Below are 16,579 nucleotides of genomic sequence, written 5' to 3' on the forward strand. Positions count from 1 at the left end.
CAAGGGATTTGACTTTCTGACAGTGCAATTATGTAAGCCTTATTTTCTTAGGGAGCTGAGCAAGAACAAAATTCACGAAGATGTATGTTGGAATAAAGCCGCTGAAACATTAAAGTCACTGTCACATTTCCTGGCTCATCAGCACCACAATACACTAACAGGACAACCAGTTCCAGAATTACAGGACTTCTTGGGATGGAAAAATATTATTTGGCACTGGTTTGTTCACAGACTGTCATCTTTGCAGCAGTTCCATGCCCAGACACCCTTACTGAACTCCTTCCCACTCCCCTAGTTTTCCTGTTGCTCCTGTTTTCCTGTTTTTCCTGTTTTTCCTATTGTGCTTTGGCTGGTCTCTCCATTCTCAGTAAGACTTTCAGAAGTACTCAGATACCTCATTTGACTCTTCAGACACAGTCTAAATGATATCTTCCTGCACCTATGTCAATGTAATTTCCACTGCTCTTCACGTCTCTTAGACAAATGAAAACTTCATGACAGAGATCATAGCTTTCCAGAATTTTAGGAAATCTCAAGCTCAGTTTCATCGTACAACAAATGCATTAACATCATTGGGCTGCTCCTCCAGCAAGTGATGCTTTCGGAATTTCCTATGAGCATGGAAATCAAATGTAAATTTCTGTTAAAAGACTTCACCATTCTGTTTCTGGAGCAGATCTGAAAAACAAAGTACCTACCAAAGTTTCTGCTCACAGTGCAGTTTCTCACAACACTTCAGACCACACATGACACCTAATCCTTAAACAGGTTCCTTCATTTGGTATCATTACCTGAGCTTGGTCTGAATGGTCTGAATGATCACCCATAACACGGGTGGAAAAGTTCATTCTACTTTTTCTATCCTTCACTGGATTTATTTTTCCCTCACCCATACCAAGTTTCATATTTGGAAGCGAGCAGCTTAAAAAAACCACACACTTGCAGATCATAATTTTCAAAAGCTGTGCTGCAGAATGTGCAAGGCAGCTCAATTCTGCAGGTGTGACACATCTTCAGTTATCCCAAATACAACAGCACAGTGTGGCTGATCCATTTCTAAATCCTTCCCAGTACTCCACATCAGCTCCTGAAACTCCGAATGCTACACTTGAGGTTCTGCTGAGGTTTAACACTTTCAGAACAAATAAGCTCAACTGCCTGATTCAACAGTGCCCACTTGTAAAGTATACTCTCCACAAAACAACACGAACCGTTACTTAAAGTATGTGCATTTAAAAAAAAAAAAATGAAACTATGCCATTGGCAACTATTGGCAATGCTTATAAATAACTAATTTAAAAACTGCAACAAATAAAACGTCACCACAGTGAAAAAACGTTTCAGAAATGCTTCGATAAAGCAGCCTGAAAAGGGAAGCTTTTAACAGAGGTGTGCTTCGCAGCTCACCTTTAACTGAACAAGACTGAAAAGAAGTTTGTCAAAAACTCAGCATCCACAAAGGCTACACGTTTCCCTAATACAAAAAGCACTAGGACTGAAGATACATGCTTTAGGGGGCAATAAGACACACAGCACCTATTACGAAGTAGAAGAAGCATGGAATGAGCTGTTGTAAAATTTTATGTTTTAAATGAAGATAAATCTTAAATTGGAAAAAATAGGACATTTCTGCTATCTATGAACTTGTTTTTACTTCATTTTTTCTTTCCTGTATTTTTCATTCAAACTGAGTTTTGCTTAGTTTGGTTTTTAACTTCAAAGAGCGTTTTGTCAACAACTACACTGAGTCCTTCTGTAGATTTCCCTCTCTTTGAATGTATGCTGCAGTTACATTTGTTTGTTCCATACAAAAGAAAGATTTTAAAGGGATTTAGTTCTATTTGTCCCATGTTTATAGACAGTAACAGCTCCCAAATCTGTATTTCTGACAATTAAATTACTTTAGAAGTAATTAGAAGTTTGCACTCTTTTCAACCTCCATTTTAATTTCTCTTCCCCCTCCCTTGTGAATAGATACCGTATCTTCTACCTAACATTACATTACAGATTGCAAATGTTGGCTCTGTGAATAACTTGTCCAGCAAGTAGTTCTAGTTTGTAAATGAGACATAAAAATAATCTGAAGATGAAACTAATACGGCACTCTCTTTTTAAACATCAGTGCACAAGTTCTGACAGAACAGTGAAGCTTACTCCTCTTCCAACTTCTTAAATAAGCCAAAAAAAGACGCAAGAGCTGAGTGTAATGTACCTGTTGTGAAAGACAAACTAGGAATTTTACACAGCTCTGCACAGAGACCCATGAAGTCTACACCAGAGCTCAGCCTCCTTGCCCATCACTTGAACATTTCTAACAATAGCAGGCTAAGTCAGTGCCTCTCCGACAGTAGTTTGCACACAGCCTGCAAGCCCACTTCCACTTGTTTATGTTCATATATTCTTTAAAACATTCCAGCACCATCCCTACATGCAGCACAGTGAACAAGAATAAGCATGGTAGCACTAGGTAGCAAAAACTCTGCTCCTGGCAGAATTTGGTCCTGAAACTAAGGGAAAAGTTGTGCTTTGAAGGTGGGAGGTTTTGTCTCCACGGGAGTTTCCTACTGTTTCTCTGACACTGGAGGAAAAAGAGGGCCGCCAGCAAATACTGCTACAGTGCCACAGCCCAGAGCTGCACAACAGCACTGCTGAATGAAGGGTGACTGAACCGCCTCTGCTATGGCACTCCGTGAACTGGCAGGTCTGCCTATCTCAAAGTCACAGGGGGTTGGGGCTTTTTGTTATTTTCTTTTCACGCTTACCCCAAGAAATCATAATTTAAAACAAAAAATGCACCAATAAAAAACACGGTGCAATATAAAAAGAATAAACAATGTAGATAAAGTATGCAAAGAACAGCAAGGTGCAAGAAAGGGGAAAAAAAGTGTTAAATGCATGCAAAAATGCCATACATGGAAAAAAACAAGCAAAAACACACACTAGATGCACATCAAAACATAGTACATGTGAAAAGATGAGCAGTGAATGGTAAAAATGTCAAATGCATGCTAGACGCTGAAACACACTAGCAAGGGACAAGGAAAAAATGTGCAAAAGCTTATGCCACATGCATGCCTACAAACAGTGCATGAGGAAAATGTGGAAACATGCAGCACCTGCACGTTGGCTGCTTAAAAAGACATGTGAAAAATAAACACAAAAAAAGAGCACACCTAAGGCCCACCCAGCTGAGAAATGCACCACATCCAAAGATGCACAAAAAACCACACACATAGATGCCAAAAAATGGAGAAAATGTGCAAAACTGTACACAAGAGGCATGCCATGAAACTTGAAAAACAGTGAACACACAAACATTAAATTCCAAGGAAAAAAAATATGAAAAATGCTGTGAGAAGTGCAACATGCACAGGAGGCACACAACTTGTTAAAAATACAATACGATACACTACACAACAAAAAGGCTTAAAGCTCAAGATATTGCACATCCAGCAAGATAAGGTTCAAAATACAATGTTACACAACAGGATATTACATTTTAATGTTCAAGTTATTTTGAGCCTTAACACTCGGGAGGATTGGATGGCCTTTTTGGTTGGTTGGTTGGTTTGTTTTTCCTTGAGAGGCACAGAATGTTTTTTTCTTTAGTAGCTGACAGTGCAATTGGTTCTGTATGGAGTTCTATACAGAGCCATACTGCTTCAGTGAAAATCCATCTATGGCTACTCTTGATGATTTCCATCTGGATTACGATAAAACCCTTTTTGGCTAAGTAGCTTTTGTCACATATTTCTCATGTAGAGTCACAGCCCTCTTATGTATAATTAATAGCTTTATGTAATACTGACCTCAAAGGAGTATACAACTGATAGTTATAATTAAATATAACATATATTTTCTCCAACATTGTACTTCTCTGTAACTCATCAATAAACAGTTTATATATGATAGTCTTGTACATTGTTCAAGCACTGTTCACAAAGCTAATACAAACAACGTGCTCCTGAAAACAGGGAACTAATGTTTAACAGATAAAGAATCCTTAGAGTTGGAAGGGGCCTTTAAAGGCCATCTAGTCCAACTCCCCTGCACTGAACAGGGACACCACAGCTAGATCAGGTTGCTCAGGGCCTTATCCAGCCTCGCCTTGAAAGTCTCCAGGGACAGGGCATCAGCCTCATCTCGAGGTAATCTGTTCCAGTGCCTCACCACCCTCACTGTAAGAGACTTTTATAGAACATATTACATCAACAAACATAAGTGCTTATTTTTCTAAAATGCACAAGCACATAAGTAATTCCATTTAAAAATAATAATGAAAATACCAAATTGTGAAAGCAGTCTCACCTATAGGTAAGACTTTCACAACAAACCAAAAACACTGAGCTCAAAAGCACATAGGAAAGACTTCTCCACGCAGCTGCAAAACAAAATGTACTCATGGATTCTGAGTTATCAATACATTTCAGCAATTCAGGAAGAAACCATGCTTACCAAACACTATTGCTTTGGCAAAAGGTGGAAAGAGTTCTGTATGCCTGCAGAGGTTCTTATGAATTTGCCAGAGATCTTTGTGCAGCTTCTTAAAGTCGCTGTATCTCTTCCAAACGACTATCTGAAGCACAGAAAGAGGTGGGGAGTATTAGTAGGGTTGTTGTTCAAAGCACAAATACATTTTCAAGCAAATCAGATCACTACCTTCAGCAAACACATTTAGCAAAAATATACCATCTGAACTGACAAACGTAACAATCATAAAAAATAGTGATTAGGTACCTGCCCCCAACCCCATTTTGGCTAACAAGACTGCAGCGTACAGACTAAACATTAAGAAAAAGGTGAAAAAAGGACACAGAGGGTGAAAGCAGCAATGTTTCAGCCACGATGCAGACCAGTTACACAAGGAGCCACTAAGAGAAGGAAAAAAAAAAAAAGCTAAATGGGAGCATTTTACTGTCCAAAACTCAACAGCATGCTGTGCTTGGCGCAGGTATCGGGAAGAGACAACAACAAGAAAAAACCAGGAAAAATAAATCAGTACAGTACAAGTAAAGGATTCTTACGGAATCTTATAGACAGAGGATTTTTTATGGACAGAGCATTAAGCACCAAGGACTACAAACTAGCTGATAATTTATGCATCTACATAAAACGCTGACCGTGTGCAAATGCAAGTCCAAATTTTTTATTACTAATAATCATGGTAAAAAAATTGAACAATTCTTTTTGTACTCTAGACTTCAGAAATGCAAGGACAGCATTCATTACAATGGATTTTCCTGATCTGCCCTTTTCAGAAAGAAGCAGCCATCTTGCAGCCAGGTATCTGCATTATCCTTCTTCCATCCCATTCTTTGTATCCTGCCATTTGAGAAAGAAGGAAACCCAGTAGGAAAATCAGATCAGGAGAAAAATCAAGCAACAGAATTTGCATTTGACTGCTAATGAGTTTGGTAACTCGTTTCCTAAGATTTAGGAAAATAAATTAAGAAAAAGAACAAAGGCATTTTTCGCTAAACTCATTAAGCCATGGTAATAAAACTCAACACTAATGCAAAGAGACTAGTATAGAACAAAGAAAAATAAAGAGGGTGTAATAAATGCATAAGTTGATTCCAGTGTTCCTTCAGTCACAAGTCTCAATCAAGTGAACACAACTAAACGCCATTTTAAATATTCCATATATTTATGGTTTAACCAGTTGCATTCTCACGAGCAATCGTAATTGAAAAAAATTTACTTTTCTCAAGGAGATCAGATTTAGAGAGAAGTAAAAGGTTTGATTTTAGAGTAATTCTTTTTTTCTTTTTAAGCACCAGGTCAGAGGCCTTCCAATTGTCAGTGGATGCAAGTCATACCTACAGAACAGTGCAGATTTAAGGCAATAGGACCGTTAGGAGTGTATATGTAAAGCTTTACCATGGCAACACTCTATTCACCTCATCAATTTAATTATGTGTAAAGTAGCTGTCCTGACTCAGCCCCACCTACCTACCACACACATGCATCCAGAACTCAGCTGCAATTAGTATTTGATGGAGTTCAACAGGCAAGGCAATTAAAAACAGAATCTCTCAAAAAAGTTCACTAGTGATTTGACTTCCAGAAACAATAATTCTCTACTGCTGTACTTCCATTTAATCCAATATCCAGAAAGTGGGTGATCAGCACTTATTGAGTTTCTTAAGAAAGCAAAGTCACAAAACATCAAGCTGCAATATAGTCAGTATTTGGAGATGCTGAGAAATGTTGCCAAAAATTAAGAGCATTAAATTCTGTTCCACTACGGAGTATTATTTTTTGCTGCTGCGTTCGTTCTCCCAGTAGCCAGGAGGAGAAAACATAAAAGGCCTGTAAAGCAAATGAGTGAAGGTCATCCTAAACTCTTTCACAAGCTCATGGAAATCATGCCTTTGCATGCACACAGCTCAGCAAAGTTAGCAAAGCTCCCACTGTAATATACTCTTCAGAAATTAGATTTGGAGGAAGGACGTGTTATACTTTGAGGCCCAACAAAGCACACCAAGTATATCATAAAACAGGAATTAGACTTGTAAGGGAATAATGTGTGTGCTCATCATAGCTAGAGCCACTGTATCTCTATTAACTCATCTGATCTCTGCCTTCCACAAAAAAAAAAACCCTTTCTCCTCAGCAAATTATGGATGAAAAAAAAGAAAATCAACCATGGACTGCCCTAACTAGAATGACTTCATATGCCATGTTGCCATCATCAACACACAGAAGCAAGGAAACTGAAATGAATGCCACAAGCCCTTCAGTATCTGTTAACTCCTCCACATACAATTTTGCATTAACGTCATTCTTCTAGAAGAAATCCCTTACAAAGTTACCTTCCTTCCTGTCCCAGCAATAACAGGTGAGACATCCTGAACTCTAGTTGGCTGCAGTGGGACAGACTGAGCACTAAAGGTATTCCAAAGTGCAGTTAGAAGAGCTGACAGAAAGCAGAATTGAGATGACTGTACATGGCCTTACATACAGCTGCACATATGTTACTCATTTATTAGCATCACAGCAATGCCATTAAAAGACTTCTGAAAATGTAGGCAGGCATGGCCAAGTGGGAAGCGGGTGCACAGGGATGCTGAATATACAAAATTCTGTCTGTTGGATTTCTAAACAAGTATTCCAGAAAACTGAGATAATTTATTTTCAGCAGGAGCAGATTAGAAGCATCTTTTCTTTTTTTCTTTCAAACACTGCCCACAGGTCTTTCACTTCACAGGAGATCACTACAACAGCAAAGCTCCCAATGTATGTTGTTTTCCCACTATAATTCTAGCAACTACAGTCTGCAGTCTTGCTTTTAGTAACTAGGAACTTTCAGATGCTTGCTTATAACAAAACTGCATCACACTACCACACTATCACATGCAAAGTAATTACTTTGATATAGTACAAAGTGGAAAAATTATCAACTAGTTCATGGCACATTTATGTTCCCATGTTGACTAGAGTATGTGGAATCCTGCAAGGCTAGCCTGCATCTATAAAGTAAAGCAAGGACTGAAGGATATGGTTTTGCTGTTTTTTTCAAAATTATTTAAAATATATTCATGCAGTACACTAGCTGAAAGACACTCAATGTATTTTACTGATGAACAGCTCATCAACAGCTGCTATAAAGTGTTTCTCCCACAGATGAAGATCAATGTACTGGCAGAGGGTGCACACTTGTAGGCTCAACTCAGGAGTCTCTCTGGAAGAGGAGACTGAGCTACAAGCTACAGTCACACAGGTCTACCACTAGCTCCATGATCACTCTGATTCTGATAGACTATTTTAACCTTCTATAGCTTAAGAAAAAAAAAAAAAAAGCCAGAAGCATGAATGCTCATGCTTGTCTCATCCTCAAGAATTCAAAGAAAGATGCAACAAAAGGGTATTGGGTGTAGCAGGCAAGTCTCACCTCTGCCAAGCCACTAATCAGTAACTCATGTCTGACCATACAGATGCAATGAATTCATCTATGGGCTCTTCTTTCATCAACTATCCAGGTTCTCCTCAACTGTGGTAAGAGACTGCACCAGAAATTCAACATATGCATGTTACTCAATGTCTGAAAAGCCATAAGGTTGTGCTTTTGAAGGAAGATACTGCATGTACATCATAATAGTATCAGCAATATCAAGTCATTAGTCTAGAAGAAATCAAGAAGGAAACAAAAAATAGATTTTCCAAGGCATTAAAGTGATACAAGGCTTATTCAGAGCCTTTTTGGAAGAGGCAAAGAGCAAGCAATTCAAAAGTTTTATCAAAGTACATCATGGGAAAATACTTAAGGATCCTCAAAGGGAGACGCATAATATATGACTTGTAGTCTGATCTCCCTCAATTACTCCCACGTGCCTCCATTTTCCCTGCTCACTAATAGCCAGTAATGATGTAGGCTTTTCCATGAAGTATTGGTTAAAGAGGACTATAATACCTACAGCTGAGACCTAAGACTTGGATTGCGGACTGATCTCTAATTTTACCAGTAGGAGTTAAGTAACCATCAATTTGCCAATTCCAGCCCTGAGAAAAGAGCTTGCAAAGTTATCAAAGCCTTCTTGTCATCAAAAGACACTTTACTTCCTAAGACTTTGTTTCAAGTCACATTCATCACTGAGGGCAGAATTGCAACATGTTACACCAGCGACTGTTTTCAAGTATGAAAGCAAAAAACGGATGGAAACATACAAAAAAAGAGTTTGCACAATTATGACGACAAAATACACAGAAATTGCTAAATTACATCAAAGATACTTCAAAAGGCATAACGTGATACGTAAAGACATTTGTACAAGTTTAAACTGTTACCTCCTGGACATCCTCTGGATTTTTTCTTGAAACAATCTGAAAAGGAAAACAAAAACATTAACCACTCAGCTTTACTATTCCAAATGGAAACACGCAGTGATTTGTTGCTGAAAATTAAAACCTGGAAAAAGGCAGGCACTTGTATATTTCTCCTTGCACTTAGAACTGTTTTCATTAGTTTCACAGAAGTCTAATATCCAAACACAACACAGTAGGGAGTTCCAGCAGCAGAGATGGTTGCTGGGATGAGAAATCAAGACGGACATTCCAGGCAAAATGGCACAGAAGGCATCTCACAGAACAAAGCTGCACAGAGTGCACCCCCCTCATCTTTCCCATCTTCTTCTATTATTTCATATTTGGGTCACATTACTCCCACTAAGCAGAGCTAATTAAGGCTATGCTTAGCGTAATACAAGTCACTCACTGCCTTGCTGTGAATGTAAGGCTTTGTATTCATTAAGACAGTATTTTCACTTCACTTACAGCCATCAATGTGCACATGCAACTAATTCCATCCTTCTGTATTTGTTTCTGCTTAAACGCTCTTTCCCTAATTAATTATAAATGACTTTGTCCAGAGGAAAACCGCAGTGAAAATGAGGCTTGACTGCACACCATCTAGAAGCCTGTGTTTTGTCAGGATTTCTTTCCATAAATAAACATTGACAGCAAAAGCCTTCATAATCCAAGTTCTGTATTGGTCACACCAGTAAGAGCACATCCACACAATCAAATACATCGAAACCAGGTATCTTTATTTCGTAACTGCAATTACCTTGTGTCAGTCAGTATATCCTTCATTATAACTCAGCCAAAGCCATTTAGCACAATAATTAGCCCAGTGTTAAATAAACAGGGCACTCTCACCCCAAACTCAGACTATCCGCACACTGACACACCCCAAAACAATTAGCACTGTGAACTGGTGACATACAGGGGCAAGTTAAAGCAGTTACATGACTCATGTTCCACAGCATAGAACACCATCCCACTGGCCTCGGGCATCACTCAGTTGTCAGTCCCTTGTAACAGCCTGCACTGACAAACCTTTCCTCAGCTTTTCCTCAATCCAAGGAAATCTGTGGCTAATGTCACATTTGGCAACTTGACCAAACTTTAACCTTGTGGCTGTGCTACCTCATTCACTACCAGCCAGTTCCTGTGTACCATTTGTGAACAATTCCGACCCTTCTTTTCCAGCAGCTGGCGTACTTGATGTAGGGAAGCTGTAGAGCTGAGGAAGGAAGGTACCACAGGTACGGCTGTGCGTCAAAAGGAGACCAAAGGGTGTGCACCAGCTGTTTGGCTTTGCAGTTCACCTTTAGTTAAAGTCTTACACCAGTTCTGGCAGCTAGGAAAGTTACCAGATGGGCAGAAGGAGACCCAGAGAGATGAGTAATTACCAGACAGTTAGTAAGAATCTGGAATAAAACCCAGAGGCCCTGTTCCACACTTGTTATAATGTTACATTGCCTTCTACATCTACCAGTCCTGCCAACTTTAAGTCAGTATGTAATAATTAATGCATCTTCCTACTTTGTTCTTCATATCCTTTCCTGAAGGTCAACCCCAAAAGAGGTCTTTCCCTTCAACCAAACCTACAATCACTCCAGAGACTTGCCAAAAAAAACTAACCCCCAAGTTTTCAATGCACATTTATAGTTCTCCCACAAGGATCAATGCAATTGGCTCCTTCTGCAAATTTTTAATGCAAGCAACTTCCATCTATTTTAAAAATATCATTGTGATACCCATCAGTGAGCTGAGCAATGCATAACTACTGCATTATGATCTGCAAAGAGAAACTCTAAAAGGATCTCATACCTCACCTTTGAGCTACGTATTTCAGAATAGCCCATTCCTGCAGATAGCCAATGCAACTCAGTTGAATTTTGATTAGTAACTGTAATCTGCTCAATTTTCTGAACTTTTATGAGTAGCCTACATTTTCAGATATCATATAAGCAATTCTCTTGCTATCATCACTTCCTGATACTTCTCTCTGTGCTTATGGTTAACTTATTAAATCTACTTTATAAATACGTGGCCTCAGTGTAGTTTCAGAAAGGATTCACTCACGCACCATTGAAAGGCATCTCCACTAGCACACTTAGTGCCCCGGGTTTGTCAGAAAGGGATTCAATGCAAGGGGAAGACCCACCCCACTTTATTCCTGCTGGTCCCCCAGAGCTGCTGAGCATCAGCTCAGCCAATACAGCTGTAGTGCTGTGATATCAACCATGGAGCCAGAGCACTGCAGGAACAGGAGGGAGGAATAGGAGGGGAGAAAAAGGGACTGCAGCAGATATGTTCACTGAATTATTTTTAAATCATTTGTCCAATGTCTAACACTTCAAATCCTCACTTCAAGTACTACATAATAGATTACCAGATAGAGACCCACTGAGGTAGACAAATGCTACTTGTATTTCTACATTTGTTCATACAGAACATGCTTTGCTGCATAAATTAAATAATTTTGTATTTCGAGGACTTTCAACATCCAAACGCAGCAATGAAATATCTCTGGTTAACAGCTTAGTTTGGAGAGATCAAAGGCTGACCAACTCCTTGTTCTGCAGGAAAACCACGGCAGCCTGCATGCTCCCCAATTCTGAACTGCATCTCCTGGAAAAACAACACCACCAGCATGGCTCCAACTTACAGGACACAGAGACACACTGTCATTTCTTGCTAGTTAACCACAGCCTGTTCCTGAACAAGTCTGCAAGTACCAAAACATCACTTACTTTGATATCTCCCACTCTGCACTATGTCCACCATTACTCTGCCCCCAGCGTAGCACCCATCGCTCTCCTTAGTCGAACACCAGCAGCCAGGTGACCAGCCACCAGCCAGCCCCATTCACTGCAACCCTTTGAGCTGCCCCACTTGCTTGACTTACAGCATAGCAGGACTGCCCACTGCTGGACTTTAAAAGGTGGTGCTTGTAGAGTGATCAGCTTGCATGGAATCCCCCCAAACCTTCCAAAATTGATTCCCAGGGAACACTGCTAGCTCAGGTAGGATAAGGTTTCCTTTCCTGAAGTCCAGAGTGGTAATGCTGACCTTTCTTCTCTTCCCTCCAAAACGTTTGAACATAACCACTGCAAAAGTGCTGTGGCCAAAACATTTCTCCCACAGGGCCTTCCCTGTTCTCAAACAGCTCTAGGAGGACACTTTTCCCCCTTAGCTGTCTCACTTATTTCTTGCGACAGGAAATTATCTTCAACTTGCTTTGGGAATTCCCTAGACTCAGCTGTCACAGAAATTTGCGTCTGAACAGTTGAAGTTTCCCATAGGGATGAGTTCAGCTGATGCTACGATTCCCCCTAACTGCCTACAGAATAGCTCATCTGTACTACCATCATGGAGGGGACAGCCAATAGCAGACACCCATGACAACATCTGCTTTGCGATTCATCCCCTTAATCCTCATCCAGAGGCTCTATGACTGCACGCACAACCTAATCTTTCTCTTTCAGATTAAAATCTCTGAGGGGAAAAAAAACAAAAAACAAAAAACAAAAAAAAAAAACCCACAACCTTTATCTGGCTCTTAATAAAAAGTAGTTTATTTGACTAAAAACTATGTAGCACATCCCATATCTGTGTTTGCATTAATACACATCTGTAGATTGCTCCCAAAGCAATGCCTACAATTTATTTCCATAGAAAATACAACAAAGAACACAACAACACTCTTTGACAGTGCAAATTCTCAGCTACAAACCACTATTTTCCAACTCAGTCAACACCATTAACTATGTATATTCACCAGCAATGAACAAGAGCCTGCGTAAGCATGGCTGTCCAGAATGTTGCTTGTCTTTCACATCGTTTTCATCTCTTCTGAAACACGCCACCCACCGCCTCACATGCTCACACCCACTGTTTAATCTCCATCAACGTTCAACAAGTGTTGGTGACCATTAGTGGGTGCTAATTTTTCCATATGGAGGAATTAAATTCCATACCTTTGCCTCATGCACTCCCATGTCAGACACCATTTTGTCAGAGTGCCCCTCTGCTGCCATCTGTCACACGGCAACAAAATGTAATGGGATACTGGTGGAAAGGTTCACCCTCTGCTACCGTACCACCAACATATGCCTCTGACATTGTGTGCCAGCATATCAGAATAGGAGACACTACTTTTGGAGCCCTCATTTGGGGTGGGGGAGCGGGGCAGGAAATAAGATTAAAAATAGGTTTTTAGTTGTATAAAATGATTTCATGCAATGTGATCGTGCTCAAAAAACCTGAGTGCTACAGCATAAAGACAGGTACAAAATGCCAAGGTTAGGGGGATACATGCAGACACATTGTTTTCCCAGGCAGAACACCTACAGCCACAGCACCCGCACGACCACAGCCATCCGAACACACCCTGTCCTTCCTGGTGGTCTCAATACACCCACCAACCCGTGACCTGAACTCCCACTCCTCTCGCAGCTTTCTCCACGTATTTACATACTCCTTCTCCCTATTGGGCTTCAATGGGAAGATGGAGGCGACAAGCATCCAGCACCGTCACAGGGCAGAGGCCCGAGTCCACGCAGCCCTGCAGACAGGGGTCCCTGCACAACTATTCCGGCCCGGCGGCCCCCCAGCCGGCCGGGAAAGGCAAAAGGAAGGGCTGCGGCCGCCGCCGGGCAGCGGGGAGCGGGCAGCGGGCCGAGGCTGAGGCCCGGGCGGTGGCGGCGCGGCCCCGGGGCGGCGCTGACTCACCCGCGCCGTGACCTTGTAGACGGTGTGCCCGCGGGGGTGCCGCCGCGGCTCCGTCACCGTGTAGAAGCGGGCCAGCTCCCCGCCGCGCTCCCGCGGGCTCAGCATGCTGCCCGCCGCCGCAACGGGCCCCGACCGCGGCGGAAGCGGAGCCCCGGAACGCCCCGCCCCACCCGGGCGGTGCCGGGCCCGGCCGCGCCCTCCCGCCCTCCGCCTCGGGGAGCCCCGCCCGAGGGGCGTAAGGGAGGTTGTGCGGACTTCCGCGGGCAGGGGAGGAGGCGCGACGGAGCGGGACGTTCCCATCCCGGGACCGATCTGACTGAAGACGGATCACGTGCCCGCAGATTTCCTTGTGAAAGCCCGGAGAGATCAGCAAGATCGAGTTGGAGGTGCTCAGTGCCTCCAAATGGAATGTTGTAGCATCCACGCGCAGCTGCTGCTCTGAGCAGTGCAATCCCAATAGGAGTCATTCTGTGTGGGGATATACACCTCATAGGGCAGAAATGGCCGAAAGTGACTTTCACAGCGCCCTTTCTCTTGGATCTATCTGGATTACTTTGGCGTTCCAAGCTATCACTGGTCCCTCACTACAAGAAACACATTGAGGCCCTCGAGCACGTCCAGAGAAGGCAAGGAATTTGTAAAGGATCTGGAACACAGATCTTATGGGGAGTTGATGGAGAGAACATTGTAGAGGAAGCTCAGGAGATACTCCATTGCTCTCTACAACTGCCTGAAAGGAGGTGCTGGCAAGGTGGGTTCAGCCTCTTCTCCTGGGTTACAGTGACGGATGAGAGGGAATGGCCTCAAGTTACATCAGGGGACATTCAGGTTGGATATTAGGAAACATCTCTTCTCAGAAATAGCAGCGAGGCAGTGGCACAGGCTGCCCAGGGAGGTGGTGGAGTCACCGTTCCTGGAGGCGTTTGGGGAACGTGGAGATGTGGCACTGAGAGTTGTGGTCACTGGGCATGGCGGGGGTGGGTTGGCATTGGACTAGATGATCTTAGTGGTCTTGTCCAACCTTAATGATTTTATGATTCTATCAAGTTGCTAGGAAGATTCTTTATACTTTTATTTTCTAAGAACTTTCTGGTCTACCCTGCTTTGGGTAGACACTTTCTTAAGAGATGAGGAAGAGAAGGTGACATGGATAGAACCTCACCTGCCACACCCACTTATCTTTAGAGAGAAGCATGTCTTTTATGTCTTTGACAAGGTGGTATATCCAACCTCATGCAAGTAAATATCAAAAGAATTACTTCAGAGATAAATTGGTATTGATCACCATCCTTCCAAAGTAAGTTTCCAAGTCCCAAAGCTAAAGACAAGCAACGAAATCCATTGGATAGTGAATGATTTCTTATACCAATGATAATGTGGCTGAAGTTTCATTAAAGGAAAAATTCCAATACAAGATCTTCTGGTTGGAGTAATTTTAACGTACATACAAACTCTAAGGTTTTGTTTAAATTTGAAAGGAAGGGGTTAGAATGACCTCAGGATACTTTATTATTCTCATCTTCTGTAATATTAGCTGTGGAAAGTTTGCAGCTGCTCCGATTGCATTGGCGGTAGCATAAATCCAGAGGACACACTTGCTCAAGGAAACAAGGAAATGTTTTTCAGTATGGCATACTGAGTATTTATAACATGCAGCTCATACAACCTTCCAGTGCAAAAACATGATTAAACAACCACTTCCAATATGAACTTGCTTATGATGTGGTCCTTACTAATTACATCTTATAAGATGTGGAAGTTCTGAGGTTTTAATGGTACCAACAGAAATCAGTGGTACTGAAGGCATCACTGATTAATCTCTAGTGAATGACATAGCAGGACATACATAATTTCAAAAGCTAACTCCTCTGTACCTTCTGAGAAAAACATACCAATTTTAAATCTGCCTTATTCGAAAGTTAGTTTGGTGGGAAGAGGAGCAGAGAAGCAGCAGTAGGAGTTCAGTAGATAGAGAGGGATGTGTTGCAACACTACAGTTCTATGGCTGGACTAAGCTTTAGATATTTTGTATAGTCAGAGAATATATAAATACTAGAGCTAAGGAAACCTCAGAAGGAGGAAAATAAAAATAATCAGAGACGCTGAATAGTTTTTTGTTTTTTGTTTTTTTTTTTCATTTAGAACAACAAAACGGTCTGGGGGGGATTTGGCAGGGAAGAAGAAATAACACAAAAGGATATGTTAATGGTCCACAGAATCATGAGTTGTATGGAGAAGATGGATGGGAGTACACTGCTTAATGTCTCTTTCAACACAGCCAGAGGCTGGTAGGAATTAGATAAATAGATAAACAAGTTTTCACATGATGAATACTAGCTAGCCTTGCACAACTTTTCTCAAATTATGTTGTTGATTTAAAAAAAAAAAAAAAAAAAAGCCAGCAGCTTGCTCTTGTGAATAAGAAGGGTAATGGTATCCTGGAGCACGTTAAAAAAAATAACATAAAATGTGCTGAGGCCACATCTGGAGCACTGTGCTGAGTTCTGGGCTCACCGGTTCAAGAAAGACAGGGAACTTCTAGAGAGTTCAGTGGGGGGCACCAAAGATGATTAAAGGCCTGGAGCATTTCCCTTATGAGTAAAAGCTGAGAGACCTGGGGCTGTTTGGTCTGGAGGAGACGGAGAGGGGACCTTATCAACACTTATAAATATACAAATGGCAGAAGTCAAGTAGATGGGGCCAGGCTTTTTTCAGTGGTACCCAACAATAAGACAAGGGGCTGTGGGCACACACTGGAACTCAGGACATTCTATACAAACATGAGGGAAAAATTCTGTACTTCGAGGGGGACAGAGCACTGAAACAAATTGCCCAGGGAAGGTGTCTTTTTCTCTGGAAATATCCACAACTCACCTGGATGCCTTCCTGTGTGACCTGCTGTAGGAAACCTGCTTTATCAGCAGGAATGGACTAGATGATCCCCAGAAGTCCCTTCCAACTCCTACGATTCTGTGATTCTGTGAAAAAGTTCACAAGTTCAAGTATTTGGGGAGAGAGCCACTAAGATTTACTGAAAAGACAACTGCATCAGGCTCAG

The 16,579-nt window shown here is 41.6% G+C and overlaps 1 protein-coding gene across 1 annotated transcript in view; it reads right to left on the bottom strand.

Moving 5' to 3' along the window:
* RPS6KC1 (ribosomal protein S6 kinase C1) overlaps positions 1-13,626 on the bottom strand; it is a gene marked incomplete at both ends in the record, with an annotated part of 84,128 nt that extends 70,502 nt beyond the window's left edge. The window contains 3 exons of the mRNA XM_079532456.1: positions 4,456-4,576; positions 8,788-8,823; positions 13,522-13,626. Of these exons, the coding sequence (XP_079388582.1) occupies positions 4,456-4,576; positions 8,788-8,823; positions 13,522-13,626 (262 nt within the window). The remainder of the gene's footprint in view (positions 1-4,455; positions 4,577-8,787; positions 8,824-13,521) is intronic.
* Positions 13,627-16,579: the final 2,953 nt, after the last annotated feature.

This window comes from Tetrao urogallus (assembly GCF_951394365.1).
Source record: "Tetrao urogallus genome assembly, chromosome: 2".
Lineage (NCBI taxonomy): Eukaryota > Metazoa > Chordata > Aves > Galliformes > Phasianidae > Tetrao > Tetrao urogallus.